At 35.3% G+C, this 14,664-nt stretch overlaps 1 protein-coding gene across 2 annotated transcripts in view; it reads left to right on the top strand.

Annotated features, from left to right (window-relative positions):
- TAOK1 (TAO kinase 1) overlaps positions 1–14,544 on the top strand; it is a 147,619-nt gene extending 133,075 nt beyond the window's left edge. For both annotated transcript variants that reach the window (XM_012740685.3, XM_075994290.1), the window contains one exon: positions 5,250–14,544. In XM_012740685.3, coding sequence (XP_012596139.1) covers positions 5,250–5,711 — 462 coding nt within the window. In that variant the 3' untranslated portion in view covers positions 5,712–14,544. The remainder of the gene's footprint in view (positions 1–5,249) is intronic.
- Positions 14,545–14,664: the final 120 nt, after the last annotated feature.

Genomic DNA, 14,664 nt, shown 5'->3' with positions numbered 1-14,664 from the left:
AATTATATAGATTGGTAGATTACTGAGGGACAGAAGGTAAAACCAGTTCCACAAAGGTGAGAAGTCAGGCTGGAAAATGTTACTTCTAGATACATTTTTGCTTTTCCTGACTGGTTCTTTGTCAGATATATTAGAGAATAGAACTAGAATCCCCAAATTCATTTCCATCCTTCAGGGTACTTTGCATGTATGTGTGTGTGTGTGTGTGTGTGCACGTGTGTGTGCGCGCGCACACGTGTGTGCGTGTTGGTGTTGGTGAAAGGTTGATGGACAGTGATTTTGAGAGGTAAAGAGAGGAAAAACATTTGTTGTGAGAAGTGGTAGTGTATAGTCTTAGGTATATCAGGCATTATATTATTAATACTTGCCTAATGGTCTTCCTGAAGTTGTCATTGTTTTTGTACCATAAGCCTGAATATTTTCCTCTATATCCTATAGTTATCATAAAAATAGAAGCCTTATTAAATTAAAAAATATCTTTTAGAAAACCACCTAAATAAGATGTTACTATTGCCCTGGCCACAGGTGTCTTTATTACTGGCTTCTTTGAGAGGTACTTACTTCTAAAAATTATTTCATTATGTTTCTCATTCACGATGGGAAGGATAAAACATACAAATTTTGAAAAATCTAGTTTGTCCTATAGACAGAAATTCTAAATGTATCTCATTCCAACTCTCTTATTTAAATTCAGTCTAGGCTTGGCTTAGTGTCTCATGCCTGTAATCCTAGCAAGTTAGGAGGCCAAGGCAGGAGGATCTCTTGAGGCCAGGAGTTCAAGACCAACCTGAACAACATAGTGAGACCCCATTTCTACAAAAAATTTAAAAATTAGCTTGGCGTGGTAGCACATACCTATAGTCCCAGCTACTCAGGAGGCTGAGACGTGAGGATCACTTGAGCCCAGGACTTTGATTGCAGTGAGCTATGAGACCTTTGCACTTTAACCCAGACAACAAAGCAAGACCCTATCCCAAAAAAAAAAAAAATTAAATTAAAAATAAAATAAAATAAAATTCACTCTAAAGTTCTGTCTCTTATGCCTTAAAATTATCACTAAAAGGAAAACTCCCTATAGTATTTTAGCAATAGTGTTGTGAGAGAAATATATTGATATTATTAAAGTACTGTTGTAATTTTAGCCCCACCTAGTGGTTCAGTATTAAGCAGTGCTAATTAGCATCTTAGATACAGTCTTATTTCAATATATGAACCAAAGCTTACATGTTATACAAAGCCTAGTAAAATATGGGCATAAAACCAGTATTCATTGGTGAAGGTGCAATGGCATTCTTATACATTGCTAATACATCTTTGAAAGCCACTGAGAGTTATATATTAAGCCTTGGAAATGTTAAGTATTCAAAACATTGAGCATTTATTCTAAGGAAAATAAATCCAAAATATAGGAAAAACAATATCCATAAATGTGTTTAATATAACATACTTTATATTATAATACTGTAAAACAACCTAACCATTTAAGATAGATGGTTTATAATTAAGTAAACATGCACAAACCACTAATAAAATCTTATTCAGCCATTTAAATGATGGCTACAAAAACAGTATTAATATGGAAAAATATGGGGTGTTGAATAAAATAAAAAAGACAAATTGTACTTAAAATGAATTGAAGTAATGTTAGTAGTGGCTATATTAATATAATACATTGGTTCTTTTTACTTTTAAAAATGTGGTTGCTATTCATTTCATAATGGAAAAATGCATAGTTATTTAATATTTTAAAAAATAAACAATGGGTAATCTATAATACTTTGAGATGGTACTTGGTTTTTAGGACTAATTTCAAGTGAAGTACATTACATTACTACAAGGCAGGCTGGGGTCAATTGGCAATCACCAAAATCATGTACCCTTTCTCCAAAAACTGAAAAATCTTAATAGCTGTATTTTCTGCACTTTGTGCTTACTAGTGTACAGATAAGAAATGGGATTTTCTTGTCATGTAAAAATAAATAGAAATGGAGCCAGGGTGAATATCTAGATGAACAAAATAGTTCTGTTTGAAGATTGCTGTCAGCCTCTAAGTGAACCAAATATTGTCCATTTAGGTTGAAACACCAGCAAAGTGAGCCTCATATGTACATGAAGTCTTGTTTCAACTTTCCTCATTCTTCATTTACATTAAATTTTTGGCTAGATAACTATTAATGTTAAATTCTATGTGAATTTTATACATATATGAAAAGTAGTAGTCCAAAAATGAGCTTTTCTTGTTTTATGATCTCATGTAATTTTCTCTCAATATTTCACTTAGTATCAATATCCTTGTTGGTAGTGATTTTAGGTAAGAATTAACATTTGGAACATCTTACAAGACTTTTCTTTATGGAAATGAAAATATTCACTGAAAAAAATCACATTTGGTTTCAAAGAATACAGTTTGGCAGAGCCTCCCCAAAATTTTAATTATGGTAATTCTTACCTGCTCAGTGAAACCACTTTCCCAATTTGCAATAATAAATAACATGTTTTATAAGAAATAATGATTAATGAAGTTGTTAGAACTCTTGTAAAAAAAAAAAAAAAAGAAATAATGATTAATGCAACCTATCACAAACTTCGGTTTTGATTTTTATTTAATTGAAAAGTATCCTCAGTTTTCTACATGACAAACTTAACAGCAAACAAAATTAAAGCATTACTTATTCTGGGCGTGGTGGCTCATGCCTATAATCCTAAGCACTCTGGAAGGCCAAGGCAGGAGGATTGCTTAAGGTCAGGAGTTTGAAACCAGCCTGAGCAAGAGTGAGGCCCCGTCTCTACTATAAATAGAAAGAAATTAATTGACCAACTAAAAATATATAGAAAAACTTAGCTGAGCATGGTGGTGCATGCCTGTATTCCCAGCTACTCGGGAGGCTGAGGCAGAAGGATCGCTTGAGTCCAGGAGTTTGAGGCTGCAGTGAGCTATGATGGCACCACTGCACTCCAGCCTGGATGTCAGAGCATGACCCTACTTCAAAAAATAAAATTAAATAAACATATTTTTTGAGCTAGATTTCTGCAGAGAGCAATGACTATTTGGTCTAAGTCCTCCAATGCCTTAAAAATCTGATAACTTAATGCACCTTTACAAATTTTCTTTATTTCCTACTTTAAAAAACACTTTATGGCCTGGCGCGGTGGCTCATGCCTGTAATCCTAGCACTCTGGGAGACCGAGGGGGGCGGATTGCTCGAGGTAAGGAGTTCAAAACCAGCCTGAGCAAGAGCGAGACCCTGTCTCTACTGTAAATAGAAAGAAATTAATTGGCCAACTAATATATATAGAAAAAATTAGCCAGGCATGGTGGCGCATGCCTGTAGTCCCAGCTACTCTGGAGGCTGAGGCAATAGGATTGCTTGAGCCCAGGAGTTTGAGGTTGCTGTGAGCTAGGCTGACGCCACGGCACTCACTCTAGCCTGGGCAACAAAGTGAGACTCTGTCTCAAAAAAACAAAACAAAACACTTTACCATGGAAAATTTCTAACATATGCAAAAGTAGGGAGAATAGTACAATGAAATCCCTAAGTACTTACCACCCAGTTTCAAAAATTTTGCTAATTTTTTTCTCATCTTTTCTTCACCCCCTCCATACCCACACCTTTTGTCTATAATTTCTTTTTTAATGCAAATCCCAGTATAGCATCATTTCACTCCTAACGTAACCACAATTGGATTATGATATCTAATAAAATTAGTAATTATTTTTTAATCCATTTCTAAATTTCCCCTATGATCTCAAAAATGTCTTCTTTACAGTTGATTTATTGGATTGGACCCAAACAAGGTCGAGACATTGCATTTGGTTAATTGTCTTTAAAATATTTTACTCTGTAACAGTTTACTCCCCTTCTTTGAAAATGTAGATTGGATCATTTGCCCTAGAAATGTCCACATTCTGGATTTGGCTGATTGCATCTTTGTGATATCATTTGATAATTTCCTCTCTCCTCTACTTCATATTTGCTGTAAACTGGTAGTTAGATCCAGAGGTATGATTATATTTAGTTTCAATTTTTTAAGTTTTTTATGAGAATTTTTTCATAAAGATTACTGTGTATTTCCTTTTACTTCACATCAAGAGATATATAATGTCTAGTTGTCCCACTTTTAAGTGTTACTAATGTTGATCCATGGGTTCAGGTACTATTAAAATGATCATCCATAAAAAAAGTTCTCCAACTGTTTTTTATTGACTTCATTTATTATGTATTTTCTATATTTTTTATATATATACAATTAACTATATTCATTTGTAATGCCTTCCAGTTTTCCAGAACTGGTTATGATAGCCACCCAACCGCTAATTTCTAGGTATTATATAGTCTCCTAACTTTTAATGAGGTTATCATAGTTTTTTTCTTTTTTACTTAAGAATTTGGTACATTTCGAATATATTTTGGTATATGGTGTAAGATGGGGTTCCACTTTTATTTCCGTTGAGATAGTTGGCCAGTTATACTATTATTTGTTTAGAAATTCATCTTTTTCCCATTGAATTAACTAACTGCTTCATCCGGAGGTAAAGACCTACAGATTGGGCCAGTTGTGGTGGCTCAATCTGTAATCCTAGCACTCTGGGAGGCCAAGGGAGGCGAATCACTTGAGGTCAGGAGTTCGAGACCAGCCTGAGCAAGAGAAAGAACCCTGTCTCTACTAAAAGAAAAAATTAGCTGGGTGTGGTGGCACTTGCCTATAGTCCCAGCTACTTAGGAGTAGGCAGGAAGATCACTTGAGCCAGGAGTTTGAGGTTGCAGTGAACTATGATGATGCCACTGTACTCTAGCCAGGGTGACAGAATGTGAAACTCTGTCACAAAGGAAAAAAAAAGACCTACAAATTGGAATATTCATTATGTTTCTGTTTTATTAATCTATTTGTCTATTCCTACACTAATATTTATTTTGTTAGAATATTGACATATGATATGTCTGATATCTGATAATATTGATTTCCCTTCACCCTCTTTCATTTTCCAGCAACTTTTTACCCAATAGATTTAGCAGCCATTGATGATAATTCCCTTGATTTATTATTTCAATAGAGTTTATTAACTTGATTTTACATATTTTAAAAATATAAATTATACAATTCTTACAGTACATCTATTTTGATTTTTAAATGTATATCCACAAAATGTATATCCACCCAGCCACTTCAAAGCTGAGTAATTATTGCTTCCTAAATTTCAGATTTTTAAAACATAAATTGGCTTTCTTTTTGCTTCCTTCGTTCAACAGATTGAAGAAGAGATGTTGGCTTTGCAGAATGAACGCACAGAACGAATACGAAGCCTGCTGGAGCGTCAAGCCAGAGAAATAGAAGCTTTTGACTCTGAAAGCATGAGACTAGGTTTTAGTAACATGGTCCTTTCTAATCTCTCCCCTGAGGCATTCAGCCACAGCTACCCAGGAGCTTCTGGTTGGTCTCACAATCCTACTGGGGGTCCAGGACCTCACTGGGGTCATCCCATGGGTGGCCCACCGCAAGCTTGGGGCCATCCAATGCAAGGTGGACCCCAGCCATGGGGTCACCCCTCAGGGCCAATGCAAGGGGTACCTCGAGGTAGCAGTATGGGAGTCCGCAATAGCCCCCAGGCTCTAAGGCGGACAGCTTCTGGGGGACGGACAGAGCAGGGCATGAGCAGAAGCACGAGTGTCACTTCACAAATATCCAATGGGTCACACATGTCTTATACATAACTTAATAATTGAGAGTGGCAATTCCGCTGGAGCTGTCTGCCAAAAGAAACTGCCTACAGACATCGTCACAGCAGCCTCCTCACTTGGGTACTACAGTGTGGAAGCTGAGTGCATATGGTATATTTTATTCATTTTTGTAAAGCGTTCTGTTTTGTGTTTACTAATTGGGATGTCATAGTATTTGGCTGCCGGGTTTTGTTTTGTTTTGTTTAACTTTTGGGGAAATTTTGAAAAGTGGAATTGATATTAAAAATATGTTTGTATGTGCGTGTATATATATACGCATATACATACATATATATATCTTATGCATGTGGTAAAAAGAAATTGGCTAGATAAGGGTTATTTTCTGAATACTGCAAAAATAAAATGCAGCAAAGTGGCTTTAAGTCACCACTTTTGAGAGTCTGTATCCTAAGAAGTTTGTGAAAAAATTGAAAGCCTTTCTCCATATCCCAAATTCTTATGAGCCACCCACAGCAAGCAGCATATGCTGAAATAAGTTATTTTTGGAACACACCTCTGCATCCTCTCACTAATGTGTTTTTTTATTAAATTGGTCTGACTTCTCAGCCTCATTTGAAGTAAAAAAAAAAATCCATGAGCACTAAAGGATTGCATTGACTTTTTCAGACGGTAGAAAACAACTCAGTTTTTTTTCTGAATGAATCATAGGTTTGTCAGCGATTTTTGTCCATTCAATTGTGCCTTCTTTGTGTCACGGTGAGATGGGGGTGCTTAAAGAGATGGCAAGTTGTGTAAGGATTGCATAACAAACCTGTGAGCCTTCAATGGGGAAGACCAGAGGGTAAGAGGGGCCCCTGAAAGTTCATATGATGGGTATGTCCAGCAGCATAGTGAGGAGATAAAGCCTACATATCCTGATGTTTTGTTGCTTATACTGTGATATCTCATCCTAGCTAAGCTTTATAACTCCCAGAACCCCAAACAGTACTTTTACTTTGTACAAAGACATATAGCCAATACAAATCAAATGCCAGAGGTATTTGAATGATGCCATATTTGCAAAATGCCATCTATTGGACTTCTCATCACACTACATAGACATAATTTGATTATCCCCTTTGGCTTATGGTATTTCCTGTTTACAAGTAGAATAGCCAATTATTTAAATGTTTAGTTGCCATAGTGAACCAGGAGCCACTGAGCCAATGACTTTACCAGCTGCTGACTAATCCTCATCACCACTGTAGATCTTGCTGCATGTGCAGGTCCTCTATTTTTAATTGCTGTTTTTGTTGCTGCAGTACTTTACAAACTTCTAGTTCATTGAGACCTAGTGACCATTTGGCATCATGTTAACATCACATAATAGGAAACCCCACTTCCACAAGTCTCAAGCCTCAGTGCTAAAATACTACTGAAAAGGAACTAGGAAGTTTGGCCAATTAAAAAAAAAAAAAAAAAGTAAAAGTAAGTTATAGTGGTCAGGAAATCTCTTGACAAAAGCTAACATGGGGGGGCATGTTTTGTTTTGTTTTGTTTTGATGTTTTATTTTACAATGAAGGATGAACCCAATGCTAAAAGTCATATGTTACTTGTTATTCCATTGCTTTTGTGGAAACTGAGTTGGAGATGGTTGGGGAACTGTGAATATGACTTGAAGGAAAAAAATGTCCTTTTCAGCAACAGATCAGAATTTCTTACAAGTTATTGTCCTGCTCCCTTCCCAGTTGTCTTGAAGATCTCTTGCTGCTAACTCTGGATCCTGCTTTTCATGTAGTCAGAGGGCTCCAAGGTAGTAGTCTCTTAAGCCCTCTCAATGATACTCTTCGCCTAGACCAAACTAATGACCAAATAGTAATCTATCACTGTTGAAGTCTTGGTTTTCTTAACCAAATTTCAAGTCTTCCCCAGGTATGTCAGTTCAGTCTCCATGAATCCCACCTTTAGGAGTTTCTGACCTTCATTTGAAGGTAACTGGAAGAAAGTTAATGTTTTAATATAAATCTTTTAAAAACCAAGATCACAATAGAGTTCACACACAATTTTAGGTAGTGTTTCAAGTAGCACTCTGATAGATTGTCCTCTAGGCCATGCTCCAGATCACCACTTTTTAGGTAAATATGACATGTACTTGTCATATCTAATGAAGGGGCTTTTAGTCATCTCATTATCTTTTCTGCATTCAAATATTATACAGTGTTTCAAACAAATTGAGAAATCTACCTATTTGGAGGAAAATAAGAGAGATTATGATTTAATAAAATATCAATAATATAATGGAATTTGATACCTTTAAAATATTATTCATAGATCTGGCCTCTATACTACTGGAGAATAGGGAAGCAGATCAGTTTTGCATATAAAACTCCTTAAAACTAGAAATACTACCAGTGATACATTTTAAATCCAGTTGTAGACTTAAATTGAGTTACTGGGTCCATTTAGATCATATGTACTTATAAAAGCATGATTGAATACTGATTCCAAATGTCTATCCAGTAGGGCTTTGTATCTAATTTGTTTGGCAACCAGTTTTACATGTAGGTCATGATTATGCTTGGATTATGCCATTAAGTTTATTTTAATTAAAATATATATAGTTTGCAAAAATGATTCAAATTAATTGGTTTGTGTGTGTTTGTGAGATCTAGCTTCTGAGGAATCTCATACATGGTAGGAAACATCACAGAGCAAAAGTTCATAGCAGGAAATTCTGAAAGATTTTGAGATATCCTAAAGAAAGAGCAAGCACTTTCTGAATCAGTGTGCAAATGTCAAGATTTGATCAAGTTAACACTACCTCCTTCCCAGCGTTGGTGTTCACTCATTATATATGTGTTTAAGGAAATTAAAACTATGGGAAATTTCTCTAGCATATCAGAAGTCATAAATGCTATATCTGGTATCCAGAGCCTAGCAGTAAAAAATTTCTTGTGTTCACTCTCTCTTCCTTTTTCTGCATTTTAAAAATGCAAAGCCTCATACTTTGAAATATATTATTCTGAATTGGGTTCCCTTCCCTTTGCACATATTTTTTTTCTTCTCCTTATTAAAGTCAGCTCTAACCCCAAATTATGGTATCTGAAAGTATTTTCATTATATAAAAAATGTTAGTTGAAAAATGTGTTTATTATTTTTATTCAGAGCTGCCATTTTTAGAGTAGTCATTTCTATACCTGAAGATAAAGAGTTCTGCATTTGAAGCCACACCCACAGTTGTAATATACTTAGTACTCTAGATCAAAGATATATTGGTAAACTGAACTTTTTAGCATAGTCATTATGATTTATGGCTGCCTAGACATCAGGTAAACACCATTCAATACACTAAAGTAACTGTCCTGGACACTCCCTCCCATTTCCACCAGTTTTTTTCTCATCCCTTTTTCAAAAATTGAGAACTCTATGAGTGTCTTTTTCAGACCATAAGCCAGACTTTAGTGACTTTCTACTTCTATAAGTACTAAATGTCTGGCATTTTAAACTTTTATAGAATACATTGTGTTGGACACTGGAATAATACTATTTATTTTCACCTGTGAAAAATGACTTCATTTGTACTTGAAACACCTCCTTTGCATTTCTCTATTTGTGCCATTCACTAGTGGAAATAAATTGTATTATACCATTATCTACTGGCTTTTTAAAACTGTGTTAAATATGCACATTTTTTGGTATAGCTAATATCATTTGTATGTATATATTGTATATACATATGAGTGTCTATATGTGTGTATAGATAGATGGATGTAACTCATATTGTACATTTCCATCAGGGCACTTAAGGTTGTGTTATTTTTGTTTGGTTTTGTTATTTCAGTCCTCAGTTAAGGCAAGAATGCATGTGTTTCTTAAGAATAAGTACTCTGGGTTGATATTTATGAGAAGGTGGTCATTAGATGCAATCTTTTCCTTTTTAATCCCCTCTTAAAACTTGTGTGAGTGGAAAGAAAGGTAAAATATGGAATCATAAATTGCAGTGCAGTAAAATAGTGCTGCGGAGGGAGCCAGTTAGTGTTCCTGTGAGTTTGTGTTGTGATGCAATAAAAGATAAATGAAGCAGAGAGAAATGAACCATGGAAAGTAAGAACACTGGTGGCGATTCCTCTGCAGAGATGATAAAAAGAATCAATAAATCATACAATCTTTATATACTTTCCATGTGTATTTCTTAGTAATTATGCCATTGATCCTCTTACACTTTTTACTCCATTAATACTAATAATTACGTATTTCGCTGAGGATCAAAACAGCCAAGAAAGAAATTACTGCTAAAGCATCTAAGGTTCTCCTAAACTGTAAAATCAACAGAAAATGGCCACTGGGAGAGAAGGATTTGGTATTAGTGTGAGGGGCTTTCTCCCTTTAGCTGCCTCTTCTTGCTTGCTAATAGTAAGTTCTTTGTGCACCTTCCACCCCTTCTGAGCCACTACTATTCAAGCAGAGATTTGGCCCAGTAATAGCAGCCCTTTCCCTGGAGGTTTATATGGTCCTGCGTTTTGTCCCATGCTCACAATGTGAAATGTCCTATTGTGTCAGAAGATAATATATTTATGGTGTATAAGTGTGAATCTTCTATAATGATAGAAGAAGAGGTTCTCATTTCTTAAATAGAATGCCTTCTCTAAGAGCAATGTCAAAACTTGGGCTGTCATCTTTGAGCTGCTTACCAAAATATAGACCATTATTGAAGAAAAACAAATTCTCTATTTTGTTTTCCCCCATTTAATATGATAATTCCCCAAACTAGATTGTAGCATTGCTTTTAAAGGCACTCACTCACTCTTAGTTGTTAAGAACTGGAAATTTCCCATCCTGAGATTCCTTAAAGGATGAAAAGTGTGCTGTACACTTCGCAGACTTGCCTCTTGTATGCAAGGACTACTGATTGAAGTCTGTTTTGCTGTGTCTGGTTATGTTGTCTGCACTTTTATGAAATCACTACAGTAGATCTACATTGGAAATGACTTAATTTGTAAAGAAATAAGTTTATTAAACACTGTCTACAAAAAGTGAAGCTGAGAACTCTTATTATGCATTTATATTTTCTACTGAATTCTGGTAGTCCCATTCAAAGTCATGTTGATTAATTTTTTTCCTCCTTGTTTGTAGCCAGATTTCCAGAATTTCACTCATATGAGGGAAGAGAACCCATCTGGCTTAATGGTAGTCTTCAGATCATAAGAAATATATGTATTATTATGCACCTTATCTGCATGTTGTAGGTTTCTTAAACTTGCACTTCCCATCCACCCAAAGATAGATTATCTTTATAAAAAAAATAAAGGCAGAGAATTAAAACGGGGAGCCATTTACTATGTCACCATCACTGTTAACTGTTTCCCAGCAATCTAAACTTTTTTAAAGTTTCAGAGATTTTTTTGTGTATGTGTCTGTATTGTTTTTTGTTTTGTTTTGTTTTTAAATGTACAAGGGGTTCTTCTTTAAATAGAGAAAAAGGTTAATCCTCACTGAAACAACAGGATACCCACTGGATATACTAATCTGAACATCTGTAGGTAGTTTGTCATGGAAAAGTGGAGAGAAGATGAGACTTCTGAATGAATGAATGAAAAAGGGTATCTTGATGCCCAAGAATTTCCCCCAAAGTACGGGTAATTCAACCTGCACAGTTTTCTTTCACTCATAGTTTTTAGCAGTTGTGAGTGAAAAATCATGTAATTATCTGTAAATATGTAGCTAACAAATTGACCTAGTTTCTGTATTTTTTTGTTTTTGTACTAAAGTTTATAGGTCTGTGCCAGCTAGCGAGGAGTTGCTGTCATTGCAAGTTGTGGTCCTAGCATCTAACCCTGAAACCATCCTAGGTGACATTTTTAGAATTAATGCTTAAGTGTTGTTAAACAGGGGGAAATGAAGCTTAATCATTGGTCAGGTTTGAAATCTTTGAAGTGAAATAATTTTGTTTAATATAAATGATCACATGTCCTCAAATGAGGTAGGGAGCCTCCCTCCCCCAGTGGCCATGTTTACAGAAGTGTGTTTTGTCTTAAAGTGCAAGTGTTTTAATGTTTATGTAAATTATGCAGGTGATAACATTATGGTTTGGAACTGTTTATTGGGCTCTTTAACTGAATTTTCAAATGAAATGAACTGTGCTTATTGCAGGCACATCAGTCCCATATCTGGAACATTTTTCCTGTTTCCAGAACCACCTATGTTCCTTTGTCATACCCCCCACTTAACCTCCCTTTCTCTGATATGCCTTGTAGCCAAAGTATTAAAGACTGATAAACATAGATGAGGGAAATGCATTTCTTAGAAATCCATGAACCCTCAATGCTTTCAGTACTTGTGTTATATGTTTCTATGGCAACTCTGAGGTCAGTTGGTTTAGAAATGAGATACCAGTGTTAATGAAAAGTGTGTACTCTTTGCTTTTGCATGGCTTGGCTTAGTATCCAAGGTATATTAGGGCCACTTGAAAGCATGAAGACCAGTTATATGGGAACAGGTTTCTCTCAGTGGCACATTTTGCTTTTTCTGAGCCCCAAATACATTACCTAGGCATGAACATTGTTAGTATAAATTACACATGGTCATGAAGTGAATTATGTGATTTAAAAGGATATAACTGCCTTAACATTTGCAGATTCTGGCTGGTCTGTGTAACCATTTGACACATATCCAAAAACCTAGGGGATATTAGAACCCTTCTAACCCTTTTTTTCGGTCATAGACAAGTAATATATATATATAGTTTACCAAGATATTGGCTGCCTCTGGTGTATTGCCAGACAGCTGTCTTTTGATGTCCATTCCAAATGTGGTGGTGTCCTTTCTTGCATTTCATACTATCAAAGAAACCACCACCCCTTCATCCTAACAGCATTTTATATCTTTTATTCCACATTAAATGGGAATTGTGCCTACTTAGAGTGCCCCTCTAGTTAATGTGTCCCAAAAGTCCAAGCCAGACACGTAAGATGGGAAAACATTTATTTTTGAAAAGTCCACTTAAGGCCAGTAATTTATCTGAAAAGATATTTTACCATTATCTTGATATGTCAGGTGATATATCAGCCTGTTAGGAGTTGCAGGTGGTTTCATAGGGTAAAACCCAAGTGAAGAGAGGGATGTGTGGGGATCCTATTAGGAGATAATCTTACTTTACCTTTCTGTTTATGGTCTTTCTTTGCTAGAACAGGTTAATTCTCCAAATTTGTTTTGTTTTTTATTTTTTAGGGAAATTTTTACAAAAGCGATGGTCTGATGTAAATAACATTTTAAAGTATAGTGCACATAACGTTCCCAGACTATTCCAACCTGATAATTTGTAAATGCTTTAGAGTTTTTAAAATTAACACTTGTGTTGCTAAATCCTATTTATGTAAGTCTGCTAAAGTTTTTAACCCAACTTAAGACAAACATTTAAATAATGGATGGGTTACTATGAGCAATTTAGCTTTCAGAACCCCCTTGTTTTAGTATATGAAAAAGCCTAATGCGCAGTGAGGTTGGAGAGACTATGAGAAATATGTATAGTGTATATTTTAAAACAGCTTTGCTTGTATTGTGAAGATTTAAAAACAAACTTGAGATTTTTAACGTAACTATTAACACAGTTTTAACATAAGTTATCCCACTGGGTTTAAGAGCATCTTGAATGTATAATCCTTTTTGTAACCCAGATTGGTTTCTGCTTTTACCAGTCACCCAAACATATTATTTATGTTTTTAGTTTTATGTACTCATTTCTCTTTGTTTTCCTCAAACAGCATGATTTTTTTGCACATGTAGAAATTTTTTAAAAGAAAGAAATTAATACATCATCTTCTCTGGATTTTCTTCACTTCTCTCTTTCTTTCTACTAACCCTTCCTTTAAAGACCATATCACTCCATTTGCATTATTTGTGCAAATGCCAGGGTTGGTTTTTATTTTTATTTTTGCTATTTACCTAAAAAAATAAAATGCTTCAGTCAATTGCTTTTTTATTTAAAAAAAAAAGAAAAGAAAAGAAAAAAAGCTGTAACCTTATCATTTCTGAGTAGACCATTGAGAGATGAATGCACACCTGTAATAGCCCAGGACCAGCTTTGGTGGCTAAAGGGAATATCTAAACTAAGCAAGAGGTTCTTTTCCAAAAGTGGTATATATTATCCACAGTCTATTTCAGTTATTCCCACAAGTCGGGGTCCAGATAAAATGAGGGTTATCAGCTAACTGATACGTTATCATTGAGGTTCATCAATGAATTTGTACATTTCTAGTTCCCTTTGGTGAAGGGAAAAATGATGATTTTGCAAGACCTAGATTTTGGCTTGGTTTCTTGCCTCCTTTTTTGGCAGCCTTCATCTTCTCATCTCCCAAAGCCCTTGAGCCTGTAGGGTTTTTCATAGTGGACAAAGGACTTGTGGTCTTTTAAAACTGGGACTGATTTTTGGGTGAGAGAGTATCATGTTGAAAGTGTGTGTTCTACCACTTTACCAATGACTAATTTTAAATTATACACTGTCCTCTCAATTTTCGGACCAGACGCCCACAGTGGAGGCTTATCAAGGGTTGCAATGGGAAAGAGGCCTCTCCCTTGCTGTCAGCACCAGCTGGTAAAGGTGACTGTACAGATGTGCATTTTCCTTTTGGTAGAAATGGTCCACAGCACTAACTGGTAAGGCTTATTGTACAGTATATCGTCAGTATTCTTCTGGTTCAGCATACCTTATAGTTCATATATAACCTGTATTAATTGTATAGATTGTGCATTTAAAGCTGTTACCAAGTTGTCAGAACATAAGAGCGAAAACAAGGTCATATGTAATATTTTGTTTGTAAGTATCCTTTGTATCATAGCAAAGGAAATGTTTAAAAAAATCAAACTGTAATAAAGTAATTTTAGTACACAGAGTGTCTGCTCAGTTTTTTAAAACAACTTTATTCTCATAAAGTTGAGGTATATTTCTATTCATTTACTATCTGTTGTATGATTACTGAACCTCAGGCACTGTTGTGGATGTTGGGGTTA

The sequence above is a fragment of the Microcebus murinus genome, chromosome 18, assembly GCF_040939455.1.
Source record: "Microcebus murinus isolate Inina chromosome 18, M.murinus_Inina_mat1.0, whole genome shotgun sequence".
NCBI lineage: Eukaryota > Metazoa > Chordata > Mammalia > Primates > Cheirogaleidae > Microcebus > Microcebus murinus.
The sequence above is the reverse complement of the archived record's forward strand: the minus strand, read 5'-3'. Positions and strand labels throughout refer to the sequence as shown.